Source organism: Oncorhynchus masou, chromosome 3 (assembly GCF_036934945.1).
Source record: "Oncorhynchus masou masou isolate Uvic2021 chromosome 3, UVic_Omas_1.1, whole genome shotgun sequence".
NCBI classification, from domain to species: domain Eukaryota; kingdom Metazoa; phylum Chordata; class Actinopteri; order Salmoniformes; family Salmonidae; genus Oncorhynchus; species Oncorhynchus masou.
In genome coordinates, this window is record NC_088214.1 from 5,020,985 (window position 1) to 5,047,697 (window position 26,713).

At 41.5% G+C, this 26,713-nt stretch overlaps 1 protein-coding gene across 1 annotated transcript in view; it reads left to right on the plus strand.

Moving 5' to 3' along the window:
* Positions 1 to 26,713, plus strand: part of LOC135509096 (netrin-G1-like) — a 194,617-nt gene that overhangs the window by 146,437 nt on the left and 21,467 nt on the right. The window contains exons 4-5 of the mRNA XM_064929422.1: positions 20,887 to 20,913; positions 21,857 to 21,901. Coding sequence (XP_064785494.1) covers positions 20,887 to 20,913; positions 21,857 to 21,901 — 72 coding nt within the window. The remainder of the gene's footprint in view (positions 1 to 20,886; positions 20,914 to 21,856; positions 21,902 to 26,713) is intronic.

The window sequence follows — 26,713 nt, forward strand, 5'->3', positions numbered from 1 at the left end:
CTGATAGAACTGGTAGAACTGACACAACTGACAGAACTGGTAGAACTGATAGAACTGACACAACTGGTAGAAGTGATAGAACTGATAGAACTGACAGAACTGGTAGAACTGATAGAACACAACTGGTAGAACTGATAGAACTGATAGAACTGGTAGAACTGATAGAACTGGTAGAACTGATAGAACTGGTAGAACTGATAGAACTGACAGAACTGGAAGAGCTGATAGAACTGGTAGAACTGACACAACTGACAGAACTGGTAGAACTGGTAGAACTGATAGAACTGACACAACTGGTAGAACTGATAGAACTGATAGAACTGGTAGAACTGATAGAACTGACAGAACTGGAAGAGCTGATAGAACTGGTAGAACTGACACAACTGACAGAACTGGTAGAACTGGTAGAACTGGTAGAAGTGATAGAACTGATAGAACTGACACAACTGGTAGAACTGTCACAACTGGTAGAACTGATAGAACTGGTAGAACTGGTAGAACTGATAGAACTGACATAACTGCAAGAGCTGATAGAACTGGTAGAACTGAAACAACTGACAGAACTGGTAGAAATGGTAGAAGTGATAGAACTGACAGAACTGGTAGAACTGGTAGAACTGACACAACTGGTAGAACTGATAGAACTGATAGAACTGACACAACTGGTAGAACTGATATAACTGATAGAACTGGTAGAACTGGTTGAACTGGTAGAACTGATAGAACTGGTAGAACTGATAGAACTGGTAGAACTGATAGAACTGGTAGAAGTGATAGAACTTATAGAACTGACAGAAATGTTAGAGCTGATAGAACTGATATAAATGATACAACTGGTAGAAGTGATAGAAGTGATAGAACTGGTAGAAGTGATAGAACTGACACAACTGGTAGAAGTGATAGAACTGACAGAACTGATATAACTGGTAGAACTGATAGAACTGATATAACTGGTAGAACTGATAGAACTGATAGAACTGGTAGAACTGATAGAACTGGTAGAACTGGTAGAACTGGTAGAACTGATTGAACTGGTAGAACTGGTAGAACTGGTGAACTGATAGAACTGGTAGAACTGATAGAACTGGTAGAACTGGTTGAATTGATAGAACTGGTAGAACTGGTAGAACTGGTAGAACTGGTAGAACTGATAGAACTGGTAGAACTGATAGAACTGGTAGAACTGGTAGAACTGGTAGAACTGATAGAACTGGTAGAACTGGTAGAACTGACACAACTGGTAGAAGTGATAGAACTGAAAAAACTGGTAGAAGTGATAGAACTGGTAGAACTGGTAGAACTGGTTGAACTGATAGAAATGTTAGAGCTGATAGAACTGGTAGAACTGACACAACTGGTAGAAGTGATAGAACTAATAGAACTGACAGAAATGTTAGAGCTGATAGAACTGGTAGAACTGATAGAAGTGATAGAAGTTATAGAACTGACAGACCTGATAGAACTGGTAGAGCTGATAGAAATGATACAACTGGTAGAACTAATAGAACTGACACAACTGGTAGAACTGATAGAACTGGTAGAACTGACACAACTGACAGAACTGGTAGAACTGATAGAACTGGTAGAACTGATAGAACTGGTAGAACTGATAGAACTGGTAGAACTGATAGAACTGGTAGAACTGGTTGAACTGATATAACTGGTAGAACTGATAGAACTGATAGAACTGGTAGAACTGGTAGAACTGACAGAACTGATATAACTGGTAGAACTGATAGAACTGATAGGACTGGTAGAACTGGTAGAACTGACACAACTGGTAGAAGTGATAGAACTGACAAAACTGGTAGAAGTGATAGAACTGACCCAACTGGTAGAAGTGATAGAACTGGTAGAACTGGTAGAACTGGTTGAACTGATAGAACTGGTAGAACTGACACAACTGGTAGAAGTGATAGAACTAATAGAATTGACAGAAATGTTAGAGCTGATAGAACTGGTAGAACTGATAGAAATGATACAACTGGTAGAACTAATAGAACTGACTGAACTGGTAGAACTGATAGAACTGGTAGAACTGACACAACTGACACAACTGGTAGAACTGATAGAACTGACACAACTGGTAGAAGTGATAGAACTGATAGAACTGACAGAACTGGTAGAACTGATAGAACTGATAGAACTGGTAGAACTGATAGAACTGGTAGAACTGATAGAACTGATCGAACTGGTAGAACTGATAGAACTGACAGAACTGGAAGAGCTGATAGAACTGGTAGAACTGACACAACTGACAGAACTGGTAGAACTGGTAGAACTGATAGAACTGACACAACTGGTAGAATTGATAGAACTGATAGAACTGACACAACTGGTAGAACTGATAGAACTGATAGAACTGGTAGAACTGATAGAACTGACAGAACTGGAAGAGCTGATAGAACTGGTAGAACTGACACAACTGACAGAACTGGTAGAACTGGTAGAACTGGTAGAAGTGATAGAACTGATAGAACTGACACAACTGGTAGAACTGATAGAACTGGTAGAAGTGACAGAACTGATAGAACTGTCACAACTGGTAGAACTGATAGAACTGGTAGAACTGGTAGAACTGATAGAACTGACAGAACTGCAAGAGCTGATAGAACTGGTAGAACTGAAACAACTGACAGAACTGGTAGAAATGGTAGAAGTGATAGAACTGATAGAACTGACAGAACTGGTAGAACTGATAGAACTGACACAACTGGTAGAACTGATAGAACTGATAGAACTGACACAACTGGTAGAACTGATAGAACTGGTAGAACTGGTAGAACTGATAGAACTGACAGAACTGGAAGAGCTGATAGAACTGGTAGAACTGACACAACTGACAGAACTGGTAGAACTGGTAGAAGTGATAGAACTGATAGAACTGACACAACACGTAGAACTGATAGAACTGATAGAACTGGTAGAACTGATAGAAATGATAGAACTGACACAACTAGTCGAAGTGATAGAACTGGTAGAACTGATAGAACTGGTAGAAGTGATAGAACTGATAGAACTGACACAACACGTAGAACTGATAGAACTGACACACCTGTTAGAACTGATAGAACTGATAGAAATGATACAACTGGTAGAACTGATAGAACTGCCAAAACTGGTAGAAGTGATAGAATTGGTAGAACTGATAGAACTTGTAGAAGTGATAGAATTGATAGAACTGGTAGAAGTGATAGAACTTATAGAACTGGTAGCAGTGATAGAACTTATAGAACTGACACAAATGTTAGAGCTGATAGAACTGGTAGAACTGACACAACTGGTAGAAGTGATAGAACTGATACAACTGGTAGACCTGATAGAATTGACACACCTGTTAGAACTGATAGAACTGATAGAACTGACAGAACTGAGAGAACTGATAGAACTGGTAGAACTGATAGAACTGATAGAACTGGTAGAACTGATAGAACTGACACAACTGGTAGAACTGATAGAACTGATAGAACTGGTAGAACTGATAGAACTGATAGAATTGACAGAACTGAGAGAACTGATAGAACTGGTAGAACTGACACAACTGGTAGAACTGATAGAACTGGTAGAACTGACACAACTGGTAGAACTGATAGAACTGGTAGAACTGACACAACTGACAGAACTGGTAGAACTGATAGAACTGGTAGAACTGATAGAACTGGTAGAACTGATAGAACTGGTAGAACTGATAGAACTGGTAGAACTGGTTGAACTGATATAACTGGTAGAACTGATAGAACTGATAGAACTGGTAGAACTGGTAGAACTGACAGAACTGATATAACTGGTAGAACTGATAGAACTGATAGACTGGTAGAACTGGTAGAACTGACACAACTGGTAGAAGTGATAGAACTGACAAAACTGGTAGAAGTGATAGAACTGACCCAACTGGTAGAAGTGATAGAACTGGTAGAACTGATAGAACTGGTTGAACTGATAGAACTGGTAGAACTGACACAACTGGTAGAAGTGATAGAACTAATAGAATTGACAGAAATGTTAGAGCTGATAGAACTGGTAGAACTGATAGAAATAATACAACTGGTAGAACTAATAGAACTGACTGAACTGGTAGAACTGATAGAACTGGTAGAACTGACACAACTGACACAACTGGTAGAACTGATAGAACTGACACAACTGGTAGAAGTGATAGAACTGATAGAACTGACAGAACTGATAGAACTGATAGAACTGGTAGAACTGATAGAACTGGTAGAACTGATAGAACTGATCGAACTGGTAGAACTGATAGAACTGACAGAACTGGAAGAGCTGATAGAACTGGTAGAACTGACACAACTGACAGAACTGGTAGAACTGGTAGAACTGATAGAACTGACACAACTGGTAGAATTGATAAAACTGATAGAACTGACACAACTGGTAGAACTGATAGAACTGATAGAACTGGTAGAACTGATAGAACTGACAGAACTGGAAGAGCTGATAGAACTGGTAGAACTGACACAACTGACAGAACTGGTAGAACTGGTAGAACTGGTAGAAGTGATAGAACTGATAGAACTGTCACAACTGGTAGAACTGATAGAACTGGTAGAACTGGTAGAACTGATAGAACTGACAGAACTGCAAGAGCTGATAGAACTGGTAGAACTGAAACAACTGACAGAACTGGTAGAAATGGTAGAAGTGATAGAACTGATAGAACTGACAGAACTGGTAGAACTGATAGAACTGACACAACTGGTAGAACTGATAGAACTGATAGAACTGACACAACTGGTAGAACTGATAGAACTGGTAGAACTGGTAGAACTGATAGAACTGACAGAACTGGAAGAGCTGATAGAACTGGTAGAACTGACACAACTGACAGAACTGGTAGAACTGGTAGAAGTGATAGAACTGATAGAACTGACACAACACGTAGAACTGATAGAACTGATAGAACTGGTAGAACTGATAGAAATGATAGAACTGACACAACTGGTCGAAGTGATAGAACTGGTAGAACTGATAGAACTGGTAGAAGTGATAGAACTGATAGAACTGACACAACACGTAGAACTGATAGAACTGACACACCTGTTAGAACTGATAGAACTGATAGAAATGATACAACTGGTAGAACTGATAGAACTGCCAAAACTGGTAGAAGTGATAGAATTGGTAGAACTGGTAGCAGTGATAGAACTTATAGAACTGACACAAATGTTAGAGCTGATAGAACTGGTAGAACTGACACAACTGGTAGAAGTGATAGAACTGATACAACTGGTAGAACTGATAGAACTGACACACCTGTTAGAACTGATAGAACTGATAGAACTGACAGAACTGAGAGAACTGATAGAACTGGTAGAACTGATAGAACTGATAGAACTGGTAGAACTGATAGAACTGACACAACTGGTAGAACTGATAGAACTGATAGAACTGATAGAATTGACAGAACTGAGAGAACTGATAGAACTGGTAGAACTGACACAACTGACAGAACTGGTAGAACTGATAGAACTGATAGAATAAACACAACTGCTAGAACTGCAAGAACTGATAGAACTGACATAACTGCTAGAACTGATAGAACTGATAGAACTGACAGAACTGGAAGAGCTGATAGAACTGATAGAACTAACACAACACGTAGAACTGATAGAACTGATAGAACTGGTAGAACTGGTAGGAGTGATAGAACTGATAGAACTGACACAACTGGTCGAAGTGATAGAACTGGTAGAACTGATAGAACTGATAGAAATGATACAACTGGTAGAACTGATAGAACTGCCAAAACTGGTAGAAGTGATAGAACTGGTAGAACTGATAGAACTTGTAGAAGTGATAGAATTGATAGAACTGGTAGAAGTGATAGAACTTATAGAACTGGTAGAAGTGATAGAACTTATAGAACTGACACAAATGTTAGAGCTGATAGAACTGGTAGAACTGACACAACTGGTAGAAGTGATAGAATTGATAGAACTGGTAGAAGTGATAGAACTTATAGAACTGACAGAAATGTTAGAGCTGATAGAACTGATATAAATGATACAACTGGTAGAAGTGATAGAACTGATACAACTGGTAGAACTGATAGAACTGACACACCTGTTAGAACTGATAGAACTGATACAACTGTTAGAACTGATAGAACTGATACAACTGTTAGAACTGATAGAACTGATACAACTGTTAGAACTGATAGAACTGACACAACTGGTAGAAGTGATAGAATTGATAGAACTGGTAGAAGTGATAGAACTTATAGAACTGACAGAAATGTTAGAACTGATATAACTGATAGAAATGATACAACTGGTAGAAGTGATAGAACTGACACAACTGGTAGAAGTGATAGAACTGATAGAACTGACAGGACTGGTAGAAGTGATAGAACTGACAGAACTGATATAACTGGTAGAACTGATAGAACTGGTAGAACTGGTAGAACTGATTGAACTGGTAGAACTGGTAGAACTGGTTGAACTTATATAACTGGTAGAACTGATAGAATTGATAGAACTGGTAGAACTGGTAGAACTGGTTGAACTGATATAACTGGTAGAACTGATAGAACTGATAGAACTGATAGAACTGGTTGAACTGATATAACTGGTAGAACTGATAGAACTGATAGAACTGGTAGAACTGGTAGAACTGACAGAACTGATATAACTGGTAGAACTGACACAACTGGTAGAAGTGATAGAACTGACAAAACTGGTAGAAGTGATAGAACTGACCCAACTGGTAGAAGTGATAGAACTGGTAGAACTGGTTGAACTGATAGAAATGTTAGAGCTGATAGAACTGGTAGAACTGATAGAACTGGTAGAACTGACACAACTGGTAGAAGTGATAGAACTAATAGAACTGACAGAAATGTTAGAGCTGATAGAACTGGTAGAACTGATAGAACTGGTAGAACTGATAGAACTGGTAGAACTGGTAGAACTGGTTGAACTGATAGAACTGGTAGAACTGATAGAACTGATAGAACTGGTTGAATTGATAGAACTGGAAGAACTGTTAGAACTGGTAGAACTGACACAACTGGTAGAAGTGATAGAACTGACAAAACTGGTAGAAGTGATAGAACTGACCCAACTGGTAGAAGTGATAGAACTGGTAGAACTGGTAGAACTGGTTGAACTGATAGAAATGTTAGAGCTGATAGAACTGGTAGAACTGATAGAACTGGTAGAACTGACCCAACTGGTAGAAGTGATAGAACTGGTAGAACTGGTAGAACTGGTTGAACTGACAGAAATGTTAGAGCTGATAGAACTGGTAGAACTGATAGAACTGGTAGAACTGATAGAACTGGTAGAACTGGTAGAACTGGTTGAACTGATAGAACTGGTAGAACTGATAGAACTGATAGAACTGGTTGAATTGATAGAACTGGAAGAACTGTTAGAACTGGTAGAACTGACACAACTGGTAGAAGTGATAGAACTGACAAAACTGGTAGAAGTGATAGAACTGACCCAACTGGTAGAACTGATAGAACTGAAAGAACTGGTAGAACTGATAGAACTGGTAGAACTGATAGAACTGATCGAACTGGTAGAACTGATAGAACTGACAGAACTGGAAGAGCTGATAGAACTGGTAGAACTGACACAACTGACAGAACTGGTAGAACTGGTAGAACTGATAGAACTGACACAACTGGTAGAATTGATAGAACTGATAGAACTGACACAACTGGTAGAACTGATAGAACTGATAGAACTGGTAGAACTGATAGAACTGACAGAACTGGAAGAGCTGATAGAACTGGTAGAACTGACACAACTGACAGAACTGGTAGAACTGGTAGAAGTGATAGAACTGATAGAACTGACACAACTGGTAGAACTGATATAACTGGTAGAAGTGACAGAACTGATAGAACTGTCACAACTGGTAGAACTGATAGAACTGGTAGAACTGGTAGAACTGATAGAACTGACAGAACTGCAAGAGCTGATAGAACTGGTAGAACTGAAACAACTGACAGAACTGGTAGAAATGGTAGAAGTGATAGAACTGATAGAACTGACAGAACTGGTAGAACTGGTAGAACTGATAGAACTGATAGAACTGGTAGAACTGATAGAACTGATAGAACTGACACAACTGGTAGAACTGATAGAACTGGTAGAACTGGTAGAACTGATAGAACTGACAGAACTGGAAGAGCTGATAGAACTGGTAGAACTGACACAACTGACAGAACTGGTAGAACTGGTAGAAGTGATAGAACTGATAGAACTGACACAACACGTAGAACTGATAGAACTGATAGAACTGGTAGAACTGATAGAAATGATAGAACTGACACAACTGGTCGAAGTGATAGAACTGGTAGAACTGATAGAACTGGTAGAAGTGATAGAACTGATAGAACTGACACAACACGTAGAACTGATAGAACTGACACACCTGTTAGAACTGATAGAACTGATAGAAATGATAGAACTGACACAACTGGTCGAAGTGATAGAACTGGTAGAAGTGATAGAACTGATAGAACTGACACAACACGTAGAACTGATAGAACTGACACACCTGTTAGAACTGATAGAACTGATAGAAATGATACAACTGGTAGAACTGATAGAACTGCCAAAACTGGTAGAAGTGATAGAACTGGTAGAACTGATAGAACTTGTAGAAGTGATAGAATTGATAGAACTGGTAGAAGTGATAGAACTTATAGAACTGGTAGCAGTGATAGAACTTATAGAACTGACACAAATGTTAGAGCTGATAGAACTGGTAGAACTGACACAACTGGTAGAACTGACACAACTGACAGAACTGGTAGAACTGATAGAACTGATAGAATAAACACAACTGCTAGAACTGCAAGAACTGATAGAACTGACACAACTGCTAGAACTGATAGAACTGATAGAACTGACAGAACTGGAAGAGCTGATAGAACTGATAGAACTGATAGAACTGGTAGAACTGGTAGAAGTGATAGAACTGATAGAACTGACACAACTGGTCGAAGTGATAGAACTGGTAGAACTGATAGAACTGATAGAAATGATACAACTGGTAGAACTGATAGAACTGCCAAAACTGGTAGAAGTGATAGAACTGGTAGAACTGATAGAACTTGTAGAAGTGATAGAATTGATAGAACTGGTAGAAGTGATAGAACTTATAGAACTGGTAGAAGTGATAGAACTTATAGAACTGACACAAATGTTAGAGCTGATAGAACTGGTAGAACTGACACAACTGGTAGAAGTGATAGAATTGATAGAACTGGTAGCAGTGATAGAACTTATAGAACTGACAGAAATGTTAGAGCTGATAGAACTGATATAAATGATACAACTGGTAGAAGTGATAGAACTGATACAACTGGTAGAACTGATAGAACTGACACACCTGTTAGAACTGATAGAACTGATACAACTGTTAGAACTGATAGAACTGATACAACTGTTAGAACTGATAGAACTGATACAACTGTTAGAACTGATAGAACTGACACAACTGGTAGAAGTGATAGAATTGATAGAACTGGTAGAAGTGATAGAACTTATAGAACTGACAGAAATGTTAGAACTGATATAACTGATAGAAATGATACAACTGGTAGAAGTGATAGAACTGACACAACTGGTAGAAGTGATAGAACTGATAGAACTGACAGGACTGGTAGAAGTGATAGAACTGACAGAACTGATATAACTGGTAGAACTGATAGAACTGATAGAACTGGTAGAACTGGTAGAACTGGTTGAACTTATATAACTGGTAGAACTGATAGAATTGATAGAACTGGTAGAACTGGTAGAACTGGTTGAACTGATATAACTGGTAGAACTGATAGAACTGATAGAACTGGTAGAACTGGTTGAACTGATATAACTGGTAGAACTGATAGAACTGGTAGAACTGGTAGAACTGACAGAACTGATATAACTGGTAGAACTGACACAACTGGTAGAAGTGATAGAACTGGTAGAACTGGTTGAACTGATAGAAATGTTAGAGCTGATAGAACTGGTAGAACTGATAGAACTGGTAGAACTGACACAACTGGTAGAAGTGATAGAACTAATAGAACTGACAGAAATGTTAGAGCTGATAGAACTGGTAGAACTGATAGAACTGATAGAACTGGTAGAACTGGTAGAACTGGTTGAACTGATAGAACTGGTAGAACTGATAGAACTGATAGAACTGGTTGAATTGATAGAACTGGAAGAACTGTTAGAACTGGTAGAACTGACACAACTGGTAGAAGTGATAGAACTGACAAAACTGGTAGAAGTGATAGAACTGACCCAACTGGTAGAAGTGATAGAACTGGTAGAACTGGTAGAACTGGTTGAACTGATAGAAATGTTAGAGCTGATAGAACTGGTAGAACTGATAGAACTGGTAGAACTGACACAACTGGTAGAAGTGATAGAACTAATAGAACTGACAGAAATGTTAGAGCTGATAGAACTGGTAGAACTGATAGAAGTGATAGAAGTTATAGAACTGACAGAACTGATAGAACTGGTAGAGCTGATAGAAATGATACAACTGGTAGAACTAATAGAACTGACACAACTGGTAGAACTGATAGAACTGGTAGAACTGACACAACTGACAGAACTGGTAGAACTGATAGAACTGGTAGAACTGATAGAACTGGTAGAACTGATAGAACTGGTAGAACTGGTTGAACTGGTTGAACTGATAGAACTGGTAGAACTGATAGAACTGGTAGAACTGGTTGAATTGATAGAACTGATAGAACTGGTAGAACTGGTAGAACTGACACAACTGGTAGAAGTGATAGAACTGACCCAACTGGTAGAAGTGATAGAACTGGTAGAACTGGTAGAACTGGTTGAACTGATAGAAATGTTAGAGCTGATAGAACTGGTAGAACTGATAGAACTGGTAGAACTGACACAACTGGTAGAAGTGATAGAACTAATAGAACTGACAGAAATGTTAGAGCTGATAGAACTGGTAGAACTGATAGAACTGATAGAACTGACACAACTGGTAGAAGTGATAGAACTGACAGAACTGGTAGAACTGATAGAACTGATAGAACTGGTAGAACTGATAGAACTGACACAACTGGTAGAAGTGATAGAACTGACACAACTGACATAACTGGTAGAACTGATAGAACTGGTAGAACTGATAGAACTGATAGAACTGATAGAACTGATAGAACTGGTAGAACTGACACAACTGACAGAACTGGTAGAACTGGTAGAATTGGTAGAAGTGATAGAACTGACACAACTGGTAGAACTGGTAGAACTGATAGAACTGGTAGAACTGGTAGAAGTGACAGAACTGATAGAACTGTCTCAACTGGTAGAACTGATAGAACTGGTAGAACTGATAGAACTGACAGAACTGGAAGAGCTGATAGAACTGGTAGAACTGAAACAACTGACAGAACTGGTAGAACTGGTAGAAGTGATAGAACTGATAGAACTGACAGAACTGGTAGAACTGGTAGAACTGATAGAACTGACACAACTGGTAGAAGTGATAGAACTGATAGAACTGGTAGAACTGGTAGAACTGGTAGAACTGATAGAACTGACAGAACTGGAAGAGCTGATAGAACTGGTAGAACTGACAGAACTGATAGAACTGATAGAACTGGTAGAACTGACAGAACTGGTAGAACTGATAGAACTGACACAACTGGTAGAACTGATAGAACTGGTAGAACTGATAGAACTGATAGAACTGGTAGAACTGATAGAACTGACAGAACTGGTAGAACTGGTAGAACTGATAGAACTGGTAGAAATGGTAGAAGTGTTAGAACTGATAGAACTGACACAACTGGTAGAAGTGATAGAACTGGTAGAACTGATACAACTGGTAGAAGTGATAGAACTGGTAGAACTGATATAACTAGTAGAACTGATAGAACTGACACACCTGTTGGAAGTCATAGAACTGATAGAAATGATACAATTGGTAGAAGTGATAGAACTGCCAGAACTGATATAACTGGTAGAACTGATAGAACTGATAGAACTGATATAACTGGTAGAACTGATAGAACTGATAGAACTGATATAACTGGTGGAAGTGACACAACTGGTAGAACTGATAGAACTGACAGAACTGGTAGAACTGATAGAACTGGTAGAACTGGTAGAACTGACACAACTGGTAGAAGTGATAGAACTGACAGAACTGGTAGAACTGATAGAACTGGTAGAAATCATAGAACTGACACAACTGGTAGAATTGATAGACCTGGTAGAAGTGATAGAACTGATAGAACTGACACAACTGGTAGAGGTGATAGAACTGACAGAACTGGTAGAACTGATAGAACTGGTAGAACTGATAGAACTGAGAGAACTGGTAGAACTGACACAACTGGTAGAAGTGATAGAACTAATAGAACTGACAGAAATGTTAGAGCTGATAGAACTGGTAGAACTGATAGAAGTTATAGAACTGTAGGGTTTGTGTCGTGTTCGTGAGAAGTGACGGACCAAGGCGCAGCGGATATAGAGTTCCACATATTATTATAAAGTGAAACTTAGCAAAAACAATAAATCAATAAACTAACAACGAAACGTGACTACGTGGTGCACATGCACAAAACACAAAATAATATCCCACAAACACAGGTGGGAAAAATGCTACCTAAATATTATTCCTAATTAGAGATAACGATTACCAGCTGCCTCTAATTGGGAATCATACAAATCACCAACATAGAAACTTAAAAACTAGCACACCACATAGAAATAATAAACTAGAATACCCCCAGTCACGCCCTAACCAACTACACCATAGAGAAACAAGGGCTCTCTATGGTCAGGGTGTGACCGTTTGATACAACTTATTGAACTGACAGAACTGTAGGGTTTGATAGAACTGGTAGAACTGATAGAACTGTAGTGTTTGATAGAACTGGTAGAACTGATATAACTTATATAACTGAATAAACTGACAGAACTGATAGAACTGTAGGTTTTGACAGAACTTTTAGATCTGTAGGGTTTGATAGAACTGTAGGGTTTGATAAAACTGATAGAACTATTGTAACAGGGTGAGTGACTGGTTGTCGGGAAGTCAGGCGCAGGAGAGCAGAGATGGGTGATAACAGGAGAACTTTAATATACACCCTTGCCCAAAGGCACAGGTGAGGCTGCACAACGCACAACCACGGTAACATTAACGGATAAACAAAACAAACAAACAAAACAAGCTTGCGCTACAAGCCTGTCAACCCTACACAAAGAAGAATTCCACACAGACATGGGGGAAGCATAGAGTAACATACATATAGTCTGATGAGGGAATGTGAACCAGGTGTGCGGGAAAACAAGACAAAACAAATGGAAAATTCAAGGTGGAGCGGCGATGGCTAGAAAACCGGTGACGACGACCGCCGAACTCCGCCTGAACAAGTAGAGGGACCGTCATCGGCGGAAGTCGTGACAGTAGCCCTCCCTTGACGCGCGGCTCCAGCAACATGCCGACACCGGCCTCGGGGACGACCCAGATGGCGAGGTGCAGGGCAATCTGGATGAAGACAGTGGAACCCCCGCAGCATAGAAGGGTCCAAAACATCCTCCACTGGGACCCAGCATCTCTCCTCCGGACCGTACCCCTCCCAGTCCACGAGGTACTGACGGCCCAACGCCTCGAATCCAGTATGGAGCGAACAGAGTATGCCGGGGCCCCCTTGATTTCCAAAGGGGGCGGAGGAACCTTCCGCACCTCAGACTCCTGGAGCGTGCCAGCCACCACCGGCCTGAGGAGAGACACATGGAACAAGGGGTTAAAATGGTAATCAGTGGGAAGCTGTAACCGGTAACTAACCTCGTTCAGTCTCCTCAGGACTTTACATGTTCCCACAAACCACGGCCCCAGCTTGTTAGTAGGGATGTTAGTAGGGGTGTTAGTAGGGGTGTTAGTAGGGGTGTTAGTAGGGATGTTAGTAGGGTGTTAGTAGGGGTGTTAGTAGGGATGTTAGTAGGGTGTTAGTAGGGGTGTTAGTAGGGATGTTAGTAGGGTGTTAGTAGGGTGTTAGTAGGGGTGTTAGTAGGGGTGTTAGCAGGATGTCAGTAAGGGTGTTAGTAGGGGTGTTAGTAGGGGTGTTAGTAGGGATGTTAGTAGGGTGTTAGTAGGGGTGTTAGTAGGGGTGTTAGTAGGGGTGTTAGTAGGATGTCAGTAAGGGTGTTAGTAGGGGTGTTGGTAGGGGTGTTAGTAGGGGTGTTAGTAGGGATATTGGTGTTAGTAGGATGTTAGTAGGGGTGTTAGTAGGGGTGTTAGTAGGGGTGTTGGTAGGGGTGTTAGTAGGGTGTTAGTAGGGGTGTTTGTAGGGGTGTTAGTAGGGGTGTTAGTAGGGTGTTAGTAGGGGTGTTAGTAGGGGTGTTAGTAGGGATAGGGGTGTTAGTAGGATGTCAGTAGTGGTATGAGTAAGGATAGGGGTGTTAGTAGGGGTGTTAGTAGGATGTTAGTAGGGGTGTTAGTAGGGGTGTTAGTAGGGGTGTTGGTAGGGGTGTTAGTAGGGGTGTTGGTAGGGGTGTCAGCAGGGGTGTTAGTAGGGGTGTTAGTAGGGATGTTAGTAGGGGTGTTAGTAGGGATGTTAGTAGGGATGTTAGTAGGGGTGTTAGTAGGGGTGTTAGTAGGGGTGTTGGTAGGGGTGTCAGCAGGGGTGTTAGTAGGGATGTTAGTAGGGTGTTAGTAGGGGTGTCAGCAGGGGTGTTAGTAGGGGTGTTAGTAGGGGTGTTGGTAGGGGTGTCAGCAGGGGTGTTAGTAGGGATGTTAGTAGGGGTGTTAGTAGGGATGTTAGTAGGGATGTTAGTAGGGGTGTTAGTAGGGGTGTTAGTAGGGGTGTTAGTAGGGGTGTTAGTAGGGGTGTCAGCAGGGGTGTTAGTAGGGGTGTTGGTAGGGGTGTCAGCAGGGGTGTTAGTAGGGGTGTTAGTAGGGATGTTAGTAGGGGTGTTAGTAGGGATGTTAGTAGGGGTGTTAGTAGGGATGTTAGTAGGGGTGTTAGTAGGGGTGTTAGTAGGGGTGTTAGTAGGGGTGTCAGCAGGGGTGTTAGTAGGGGTGTTGGTAGGGGTGTCAGCAGGGGTGTTAGTAGGGGTGTTAGTAGGTATTCTCTACACCTTTAAGAAATGTTACAAGAAATCCTAGCTTAGAAATCATTTTGTGAAATCAGTCTATCCCATACAGGTAGTGGTCTATCAGTAAATCAGTTGTCTATCCCATTCCACGTTGATTTATTTTGTTCTCAGAACATTGCAACATTTCCCGCCTTGATTTTGTTGACACGTTGCCATTTGAAGGCCATGATTATCATCAGTGGTTGGCCCATCAACAAGGAAGACTTTGTGTCTGGGCCATTGTGAATGAGTGCTTGGTTAGTGCCCATGCAACGTGTCATCCCTCATTCACCGTCTCGTCTTTTGGCCCACTGCTGTGAATCAGTGGAAACTGTGGAGTGCCTAAAGCTGTAAAGTAGTCCCTGAAAAGAGACGGACAATCTTTTGGTAAAAGTCAAGGGTTTGCGATTGATTAATGCCAGGGTAGCCTAGTGGTTAGAGCGTTGGACTGGTAACCGAAAGGTTGCAAGTTTGAATCCCCGAGCCGACAAGGTACAAATCTGTCATTCTGCCCCTGAACAGGCAGTTAACCCACTGTTCCTAGGCCGTAATTGAAAATAAGAATTTGTTCTTAACTGACTTGCCTAGTAAAATAAAACTATCAACCACCCAGATCATTTATTTTCAGGTAAGATACCTTGTGAAGCAACATCTCTATATCCTTCTCCATCGCATCGTCTTCTGTCTCTTCTCTGTCTCTCCATGTCTGCCCCACACAGACCTGACAAGTAGGCGAGCAATGGATTATGGTCATTGTAGTTAATGACCTTTTTCTGCGCTAAACTATGTAGAATATTGGCCTGTTGGAAACAACAACTCCCTACTATATCGCACAGTTTGGGCTTGATCTTTCTCTACTGTTCCTAGGCCATAATTGAAAATAAGAATGTGTTCTTAACTGACTTGCTTAGTAAAATAAAGGTAAATTAAAAAAAAAAAAAAAACACGGAAAAGAAGTTGTTGCAAGAATTGCTCAAATAACTGTTTCAATCTCTTCCCACTGGGCAAATTCCCACGTCATTTCAATGTGGAAATGTTTTTGTTATAATTATTTTTATTTTACCTTTATTTAACCAGGTAGGCCAGTTGAGAACACCTTTATTTAACCAGGTAGGCTAGTTGAGAACACCTTTATTTAACCAGGTAGGCCAGTTGAGAACACCTTTATTTAACCAGGTAGGCTAGTTGAGAACAAGTTCTCATTTACACCTGCGACCTGGCCAAGATAAAGTTTAGCAATTCGACACATACAATGACACAGAGTTACACATGGAATAAACAAAACATACAGTCAATAATACAGTAGAACAAAAAGAAAACAAAGTCTATATACAGTGAGTGCAAAAGTGGTAAGTTAAGGAAATAAATAGGCCATGGTGGCGAAGTAATTACACTGGAATGGTAGATGGGCAGAAGATGACTGTGTAAACGTGGGTCATATTTGTTTGAGGCGTTGATCAATGATATTTGAACCTTTATTCGCGGACTGGAAAAGACAGCCAGAAGTGAGTTGAGTTCCCAATGTGTTATCACTTTGCTTTCAGCCATCTAACAACACAAACAAATTCCAATGGAAAAACAATGTCAGCTATTTTGTTTATATTTTAAAAAACAGATTCATGTTTTATCACTGTGCTTCATCAAATAGCAGAATCTAATGACCTGGATTGGAGTTGAGATTACCTTTTAAAGTCCATGGTGCAAGTGATCAATGCTGTTTGAGATTCTGTGCAGATTATTATAGTAATTGTGAAGATCTTCAAAGACTATGTTGAATGCTATGTTGAACATGCACGCTTTCCATGATTCTATAAGACATTTATAGTTAGGTTACGATAGGCTAACCTCAACATGTTACTCATTTTAAGTTTGAATAAATAGTGTTATGCCTACAATAATATACAAATGATATCTGCCATTTAGCAGACTTACAGTCATGCTTGTATGCATTTTACATATGTGTGGTCCCCACTATGCTGGCATGACAAGCGCCATGCTCTACCAGCTGAGCTACAAATAACTAGTTTCTAAGATAGCCTTTATGCTTTATGCCATTTACTGTATAGTAATATTAAATTGTGTTTGGTTGACAACGCAACCAAATACTGTATCAACATTTAAAAGATATCTAATAGTTCACTACTATACTATACTATACTACTATACTTCAATAGTTTCATCTGAGTCACTGGCTTAGTGTGGTGCCAGGACAACAAACTCTCAGCAACTCTCAACGTCAGCAAGACAAAGGAACTGATCCCCCCCCTCCATCCACATCAATGGGGCTGTAGTAGACCAGGTCGAGAGCTTGAAGTTCCTCTGTGTCCACAACACTAAGGAATTAACATGGTCCACACACCAAGACAGTCGTGAAGAGGGCAGAACTCGCCCCCCTCAGGAGGCTGAAAAGATTTGGCATGGGCCGTCAGATCCTCAAAAAGTTCTACAGCTACACCATCGAGAGCATCTTGACTGGCTGCATAACCAGTTGGTATGACAACTGCACCGCCCTCGATCGCATGACGCTACAGAGGGTGGTGCGGACGGCCCAGTCCCTAACATCCAGGACCTCTATAATAGGTGGTGTCAGAGTAAGGCCCCCCAAAAAATTCACCCAAGTCATAGACTGTTCTCTCTGCTAGCGCACGTCAAGCGGTGCCCGGAGCACCAAATCTAGGACCCAAAGGCACCTGAACAGTTTCTACCCCCAAGCCATAGGACTGCTGAACAGTCCATCAAACGCATACTGTACATACTCACACATACACACTCACAGACACACAAAACACACACACACATTCATATTGACGCCACACACAAACACACAAACATACACAGACTTTCACACTTTCCACATACGCTGCTGCGACTGTGTTTATTATCTATTCTGATTGCCTAGTCACTTTACCCCCTCTACCTACATGTACGTTTACCCCTCTACCTACATGTACGTTTACCCCTCTACCTACATGTACGTTTTCCCCCTCTACCTACATGTACGTTTTCCCCCTCTACCTACATGTACGTTTACCCCCTCTACCTACATGTACGTTTACCCCCTCTACCTACATGTACGTTTACCCCTCTACCTACATGTACGTTACCCCCTCTACCTACATGTACGTTTACCCCTCTACCTACATGTACGTTTACCCCCTCTACCTACATGTACGTTTACCCCCTCTACCTACATGTACCTTTACCCCTCTACCTACGTGTACGTTTACCCCTCTACCTACATGTACGTTTACCCCCTCTACCTACATGTACGTTTACCCCCTCTACCTACATGTACGTTTACCCCTCTACCTACATGTACGTTTACCCCTCTACCTACATGTACGTTTACCCCTCTACCTACATGTACGTTTACCCCTCTACCTACATGTACGTTTACCCCTCTACCTACATGTACGTTTACCCCTCTACCTACATGTACGTTTACCCCTCTACCTACATGTACGTTTACCCCCTCTACCTACATGTACGTTTACTCCTCTAACTACATGTACGTTTACCCCTCTACCTACATGTACGTTTACCCCTCTACCTACATGTACGTTTACCCCTCTACCTACATGTACGTTTACCCCTCTACCTACATGTACGTTTTACCTCTACCCACATGTACGTTTTACCTCTACCTACATGTACGTTTACCCCTCTACCTAAATGTACATTTTACCTCTACCTACATGTACGTTTTACCTCTACCTACATGTACGTTTACCCCTCTACCTACATGTACGTTTACCCCTCTACCTACATGTACGTTTACCCCTCTACCTACATGTACGTTTACCCCTCTACCTACATGTACGTTTACCCCCTCTACCTACATGTACGTTTAACCCTCTACCTACATGTACGTTTACCCCTCTACCTACATGTACGTTTACCCCCTCTACCTACATGTACGTTTACCCCTCTACCTACATGTACGTTTACCCCTCTACCTACATGTACATTTACCCCTCTACCTACATGTACGTTTACCCCCTCTACCTACATGTACGTTTACCCCCTCTACCTACATGTACGTTTAACCCCTGCACATCAACTCGGTACAGGTACGCCTCCTGTATATAGCCTCGTTATTGTTATTTATTTTGTTACTATTTTCTAATTTAATTTGCCAATTTTCATAAATTTTTAACTCTGCATTGTTGGTTAAGGGCTCGTCAGTAAGCATTTTATGGTAAAGTCTACACCTGTTGTATACGGCGCATGTGACAAATACAATTTGATTTGATCTGATCTGATTCAACCCTATTCTTTAACTTTCATGTCTGGTTTAGTTGGAGACGTGAATCCGACATGTCATTTCGACATGTCAACTTGTCGACAAGTTAATAGGCTATTTGCTGTATTGCAAAACTGTTTATTTGTCAACACAACCAAATATCAACATAAAAAAATTTAGATTTATCTTTTGTGTCACTGGCTTAGTCTGGATTTAATTCCAGTTTGTCTACAAAGTAATAGTTGATGTGTTGGATTCACGTCTTCATCTCAGCCAAGAATCAAACTTAAAGAATACGACTTAATCAAATCAAACTTTAAAAAGCCTTAAAAGTTTTATTTAATTTCATTTAGTCCAATTATTTAACTTCATTTTTGGTTGAGGTGGAGATGTGAATCAGACACATCAATTATTAATTTGAAGACAAAGTGGAATTAAATCCAGACTAAGTCAGTGGAACAGATAGAACTATCCAAGCAGAAGGCACGTCTCCTTCAAATGTTGATATTTGTTTGCGTTGACAACCAAACAAACTGGATATTGAATTTTATTGTCACGTTCTGACCTTAGTACTTTTATTTATGCCTTTGTTTTAGTATGGTCAAAGCGGGAGTTGGATGGGTTGTCTATGTTCCGTTTTCTATGTTGTGTTTTCGCGTTTGGCCTGGTATGGTTTTCAATCAGAGGCAGGTGTCGTTAGTTGTCTCTGATTGAGAATCATACTTAGGTAGCCTTTTCACACTTGTGTTTCTTGTGGGTGTTTCTTTTCTGTTCTGTGTTTTATTTCACCGTTCGTTTGTCGTTTTATTGCTTTTTGTTTCAGTGTTCACTATTCATATTAAAATCAAGATGAACACTTACCACGCTTCGCTTTGGTCCTCTCCTTCAAGCGACGACCGTTATATTTATCTACAAATCATTGTTGCGATGGGATTCCCCTCTCAAGCTCAACCAAAATTCAACTTTAAAAATTAAATTGAATCTAATAAAACGTTAAATAAATGCGCTTTAAATAAAGTTTGTGATTCATACCTATTTTTTTCACTTTGATTTTTGGTTGAGATGTTGATGTGAATCCAACATATTAATGAGTAACTTTATAATCAACCAAAAGCTTAAAATCCTAGGCCTATATTTATCGTCTCATTTTAGTTGAACCCTGGGTTGAATTGAAACAACGGCTGTTGATGACTTTGTAAATGCTTTACAGATCTATTATAAGTGATGCTATATGATTTATAGAGTATGGTTACATTTCATTTGCTATGTTAAACCCACCTTTTGGATTGACTTCTATGGCAAAAGTGAATATATTTACTTAATACGAGATTTATTGACATTTTTTATTGACATTTCACCAGTTTACAAGATATCTCTTATTTTATATATACTGTATCTTCCTGAATGTTAAGTTTAGTTTGTGGCCTATTCTACTCTGATATTTTAAGGGTAAAAGATAAAAGCTGTGGACATACTTTGATCATGTCTCTTTCTCTCTTTGTCATTTAAAAAAATATATATATCTTTCTGTCCTTTCATTCTTTTTCTCCATAGGTATCCAAAGCAGTCATGGACCAGTGCGTAAGTAAATCAACATTTAAATACATTTATCATTTTCACCTCAGACTTAATCTTTTATAAGAATCCATTTCTGGGGAGCATCGACAAAACGATAATGTGTTTAAGAAATGACTGTGTCGTTTTTAGCCATGGGCCTCTGTGCTTGTTCCCCAAAAATAGTGGAGGCGAACGTCTTTTAGCGAGATAAGCTTCTTGAGCCTCTCAAAATGTCTACTCACTCACTGTTTTTTTAATTTTACTAGGCAAGTCAATTAAGAACAAATTCTTATTTTCAATGACGGCCTAGGAACAGTGGGCTTAACTGCCTTGTTCAGGGGCAGAACGACAGATTTGTACCTTGTCAGCTCGGGGATTTGAACTTGCAACCTTTCGGTTACCTGTCCAACACTCTAACCACTAGGCTACCCTACCACCTCTACACTCTAACCACTAGGCTACCCTGCCGCCCCATGTTGCATGAAATAAGTCATTAACCTTTATTTAACGAGTCGGTTAAGAATAAATTCTCATTTACAATGACGGCCTAGCGGGGAACAGTGGGTTAACTGCCTTGTTCAGGGGCAGAACCACAGATTTTTACCTTGTCAGCTCGGGGATTCAATCCAGCAACCTTTCGGTTACTGACCACTAGGCTACCTGCTGCCCCCTTGTGAATCCAAGTCCCTAAAGCACAAACCATTATCTATTACCATTATCATAGTTGGTATCGAAATGGAACATGAATCAGGATTCTAGAGTATTTTGGTGGAGATTACAAACACTGCTACTCAGTGACCTTGACTCTCTCTATTATAACAGTTGTGCATGTTCACGCAACATCATTAGGACTGCCTTTAGTGAGAAGGCTGTGCATGCTGTCAATGTGCATTCAATTAATCCAGGATGAACTATCTGATAGCGTAAAGTAACTGTCACTTATATGACCTCTCCCATCTTTACACAGATCGAGCTAATGCTTCATCTCTAGGTGTTGCAAACCGTAATCAAGGTAGGCTAAAATTGAGGTTGATTTAATTCTTACTAAACTGAAATTCAAGAACTGAAATTGGGGTAATGCTGTCCCATTCACACTGTGAACTTCCTCTCTCTCTCTCTCTCTCTCTCTCTCTCTCTCTCACACACACACACACACACACACACACACACACACACACACACACACACACACACACACACACACACACACACACACACCTACACCTCTCCTCACCCCCCCCCTTCTCTCTCTCTCTCTCTCTCTCTCTCTCTCTCTCTCTCTCTCTCTCTCTCTCTCTCTCTCTCTCTCTCTCTCTCTCTCTCTCACACACACACACACCTCAACCTCTCCTCAGCTCTTCGATGCCTTTGATCAGGCCCTCTATCTTAATTACCCACAATTCTCTCCATGGGGGCTTCCCCTCTGCTATCCTCACTGAGAGGAGAGTATAGGAAGAGGAGAGAGAATAGAGAGAAGTGGGATGGGAGAGAGAGAGAGAGAGAGAACGAGAGAGAGAGAGGGGATAAGAGAGAAGAGGAAATTGACAGAGGGAAGAGAGAGGAGAGAAGAGGATAGAGGGAGATGAAGAGAGAGAAAACAGAGAGTGAGAGAGGATAAGGAGAGTAGAGAGAAAACAGAGAGTGAGAGACGATAAGGAGAGTAGAGAGAAAACAGAGGGAGACGACAAGGAGAGCAGAGAGAAAACAGAGAGTGAGAGAGGATAAGGAGAGTAGAGAGAAAACAGAGAGTGAGAGACGATAAGGAGAGGAGAGAGAAAACAGAGGGACGACAAGGAGAGCAGAGAGAGGGAGTACAAGGAGAGTAGAGTGAGAGAAAACAGAGATAAAACACAGGATGAGTCTACTGTCAAAGGAACTGATAACTAAACCTAAACTATATCATTTAGGAGATATAAGAAAGCTCAGGAAATATTAATGCTGTTTTGGACCCACAATTAACCCCTTATTTTGTTGTCACGAAACCACCTCCAAACTTCGATCCGTTTGTATGGGCTACCATCAGACGAATCCTGTGACACTTGTGGGATTGGTAGAGCAAACGCCATTGTGTTCGTCAGAGCCGTATTAGTTTGTGGCTCAAACCATTTGGACATTACAGACAGAAGTTGGCACTTCGGGATTACCGACATCAGACAATTTCTGTGACACTTCATGAGGGTTTTGTAGGACAAACTGTTCGGACGCAACTGATGTTTTCGTGAGAAGACCGGTTTTCATGGTGAATGATGGTCTGAATAACAAACACTGTAGCTTATCCACCTTCCACCGTAGATGAGGACGGCTGACATGGGCGGATGTGCTGGATTGATTCCAGTGGCGATCAGTGCCGTTTAAGATAAGGGTTGGATAAACATTTTTCATGAATATTCATATATTCATATTCCATTCACCCAGTTCAATGTAACAGTGATGGGTTTAGGTTACTGTCATTCATATTCACCCAGTTCAATGTAACAGTGATGGGTTTAGGTTACTGTCATTCATATTCACCCAGTTCAATGTAACAGTGATGGGTTTAGGTTACTGTCATTCATATTCACCCAGTTCAATGTAACAGTGATGGGTTTAGGTTACTGTCATTCATATTCACCCAGTTCAATGTAACAGTGATGGGTTTAGGTTACTGTCATTCATATTTACCCAGTTCAATGTAACAGTGACAGGTTTAGGTTACTGTCATTCATATTCACCCAGCTCAATGTAACAGTGATGGGTTTAGGTTACTGTCATTCACCCAGTTCAATGTAACAGAGACAGGTTTAGGATACTGTCATTCACCCAGTTCAATGTAACAGCGATAGGTTTAGGTTACTGTCATTCATATTCCATTCACCCAGTTCAATGTAACAGTGACAGGTTTAGGTTACTGGTCAATGTAACAGTGACAGGTTTAGGTTACTGTCATTCATATTCACCCAGTTCAATGTAACAGTGACAGGTTTAGGTTACTCTCATTCACCCAGTTCAATGTAACAGTGACAGGTTTAGGTTACTGTCATTCATATTCACCCAGTTCAATGAAACAGCGACAGGTTTAGGTTACTGTCATTCATATTCCATTCACCCAGTTCAATGTAACAGAGACAGGATTAGGTTACTGTCATTCATATTCACCCAGTTCAATGTAACAGTGATTGGTTTAGGTTACTGTCATTCATATTCACTCAGTTCAATGTAACAGCGATAGGTTTAGGTTACTGTCATTCACCCAGTTCAATGTAACAGTGACAGGTTTAGGTTACTGTCATTCATATTCACCCAGTTCAATGTAACAGTGATTGGTTTAGGTTACTGTCATTCATATTCACTCAGTTCAATGTAACAGCGATAGGTTTAGGTTACTGTCATTCACCCAGTTCAATGTAACAGCGATAGGTTTAGTTTACTGTCATTCACCCAGGTCAATGTAACAGCGACAGGTTTAGGTTACTGTCATTCACCCAGTTCAATGTAACAGCGACAGGTTTAGGTTACTGTCATTCACCCAGGTCAATGTAACAGCGACAGGTTTAGGTTACTGTAATTCACCCAGTTCAATGTAACAGCGACAGGTTTAGGTTACTGTCATTCACCCAGTTCAATGTAACAGCGATAGGTTTAGGTTACTGTCATTCTTATTCACCCAGTTCAATGTAACAGTGATAGGTTTAGGTTACTGTCATTCATATTCACCCAGTTCAATGTAACAGTGATAGGTTTAGGTTACTGTCATTCATATTCACCCAGTTCAATGTAACAGTGATAGGTTTAGGTTACTGTCATTCATATTCCATTCACCCAGTTCAATGTAACAGTGATAGGTTTAGGTTACTGTCATTCATATTCCATTCACCCAGTTCAATGTAACAGCGATAGGTTTAGGTTACTGTCATTCATATTCACCCAGTTCACGTAATAGTAACATTTTCCATACACCCATCATGAATTTGTTACAACCTGGCCTATGAATGAAAGTTTACAATGTAGGTGCACACAGGTCAAGAGACACATTTGAGGAATCAAGTGACATTCAATACACTCTTGCCTGTATCTAGCTGATCTAGGGTGTAATCATTAGTCCAAACAGTTGCAAACCAGAGTTTCTATTGGACGATGCATGATCACTTTGCTTGTTAATTCCTACTCTTCTTCTACAAGCTCTCCTTCTCTCAACTTTTCCCTTTGCTTGTGGGCTTCAGCTGTCTGTGACCAGGCGAAAACATTTCCAAGCCAAACCTTCATATCATAACTGCTAACCGCTACACACAGCCTACATCATCGCTGCAACTCCGGTATGGACTTGGGAAAGGCGAAGGTCGAGAGCCACGCGTCCTCCGAAACACAACCCGGCCAAGCCAAGCCGGGCTGCTTCTTGACACAGCGCACTACCAACCCGGAAGCCAACCGCACCAATGTGTTGGAGGAAACACAGTGCACCTAGCGACCTGGTCAGCGTGCACTTCACCCAGCCCGCCACAGGAGTCGCTAGTGCGATGAGACAAGGATATACCTGCCGGCCAAACCCTCCCTAACCCGGACGACGCTGGGCCAATTGTGCGTCACCCCATGAGCCTCCCGGTTGCGGCCGGTTGCGACAGCCAGACACATCATTATTTTTAGCGACACAAAAGAGCCCACCTTGTCTGGCGTATTTTGTTTTTTCCGATATTTGGAAAGTTTACCGATAAATTAGCTGTTTCCATCAGGTCTGTCATGATTAATCGTCCTGTACTTTACTTTAAAAAAGGTTTTAACTAAACCTGGTTAGTGATGATAAACTAGCAGGACTTCGGCCATGTTTCATCTAGCTCCATCTTCTCCCAGTGACCTCCGCTCGACTTCCTGTCATTACCATATTTGGAAGTTCTTAACGGATGCTTCAGATTTATACCCCTGGGTTTACCCTTTTGTCTGTGCTACTGTGGGGTTTATGTAGATTGATCTGCAGCTATCTCTGGTTAATCCCTGTGCACAGATCTCCTGTCTGTCTGTTGTCTGTGTGAAAAGTGTTCCAGTGATAGTCTCTCCTCGCGTGCCCCAGCCCTCGTAGCCCTCACAGCCCTCACAGCCCTCAAAGACCTCGCAGCCCCCACAGACCTCACAGCCCTCACAGACCTCACAGCCCTCACAGACCTCACAGCCCTCACAGGCCTCACAGACCTCGTAGCCCTCACAGACCTCACAGCCCTCACAGCCCTCACAGACCTCACAGACCTCGCAGCCCTCGCAGCCCTCGCAGCCCTCACAGACCTCACAGCCCTCACAGACCTCACAGCCCTCACAGACCTCACAGCCCCCACAGACCTCACAGCCCTCACAGACCTCACAGCCCTCACAGACCTCACAGCCCTCACAGACCTCACAGCCCTCACAGACCTCACAGCCCTCACAGACCTCGCAGCCCCCACAGACCTCACAGACCTCGCAGCCCTCACAGCCCTCACAGCCCTCACAGACCTCACAGCCCCCACAGACCTCACAGCCCTCACAGACCTCACAGCCCTCACAGACCTCGCAGCCCTCACAGACCTCGCAGCCCTCACAGCCCTCACAGACCTCGTAGCCCTCACAGCCCTCACAGACCTCACAGCCCTCACAGCCCTCACAGACCTCGCAGCCCTCACAGCCCTCACAGCCCTCACAGGCCTCACAGCCCTCACAGACCTCACAGACCTCACAGCCCTCACAGCCCTCACAGACCTCGCAGCCCTCACAGCCCTCACAGACCTCACAGACCTCGCAGCCCTCACAGCCCTCACAGCCCTCACAGCCCTCACAGACCTCGTAGCCCTCGCAGCCCTCGCAGACCTCGCAGCCCTCACAG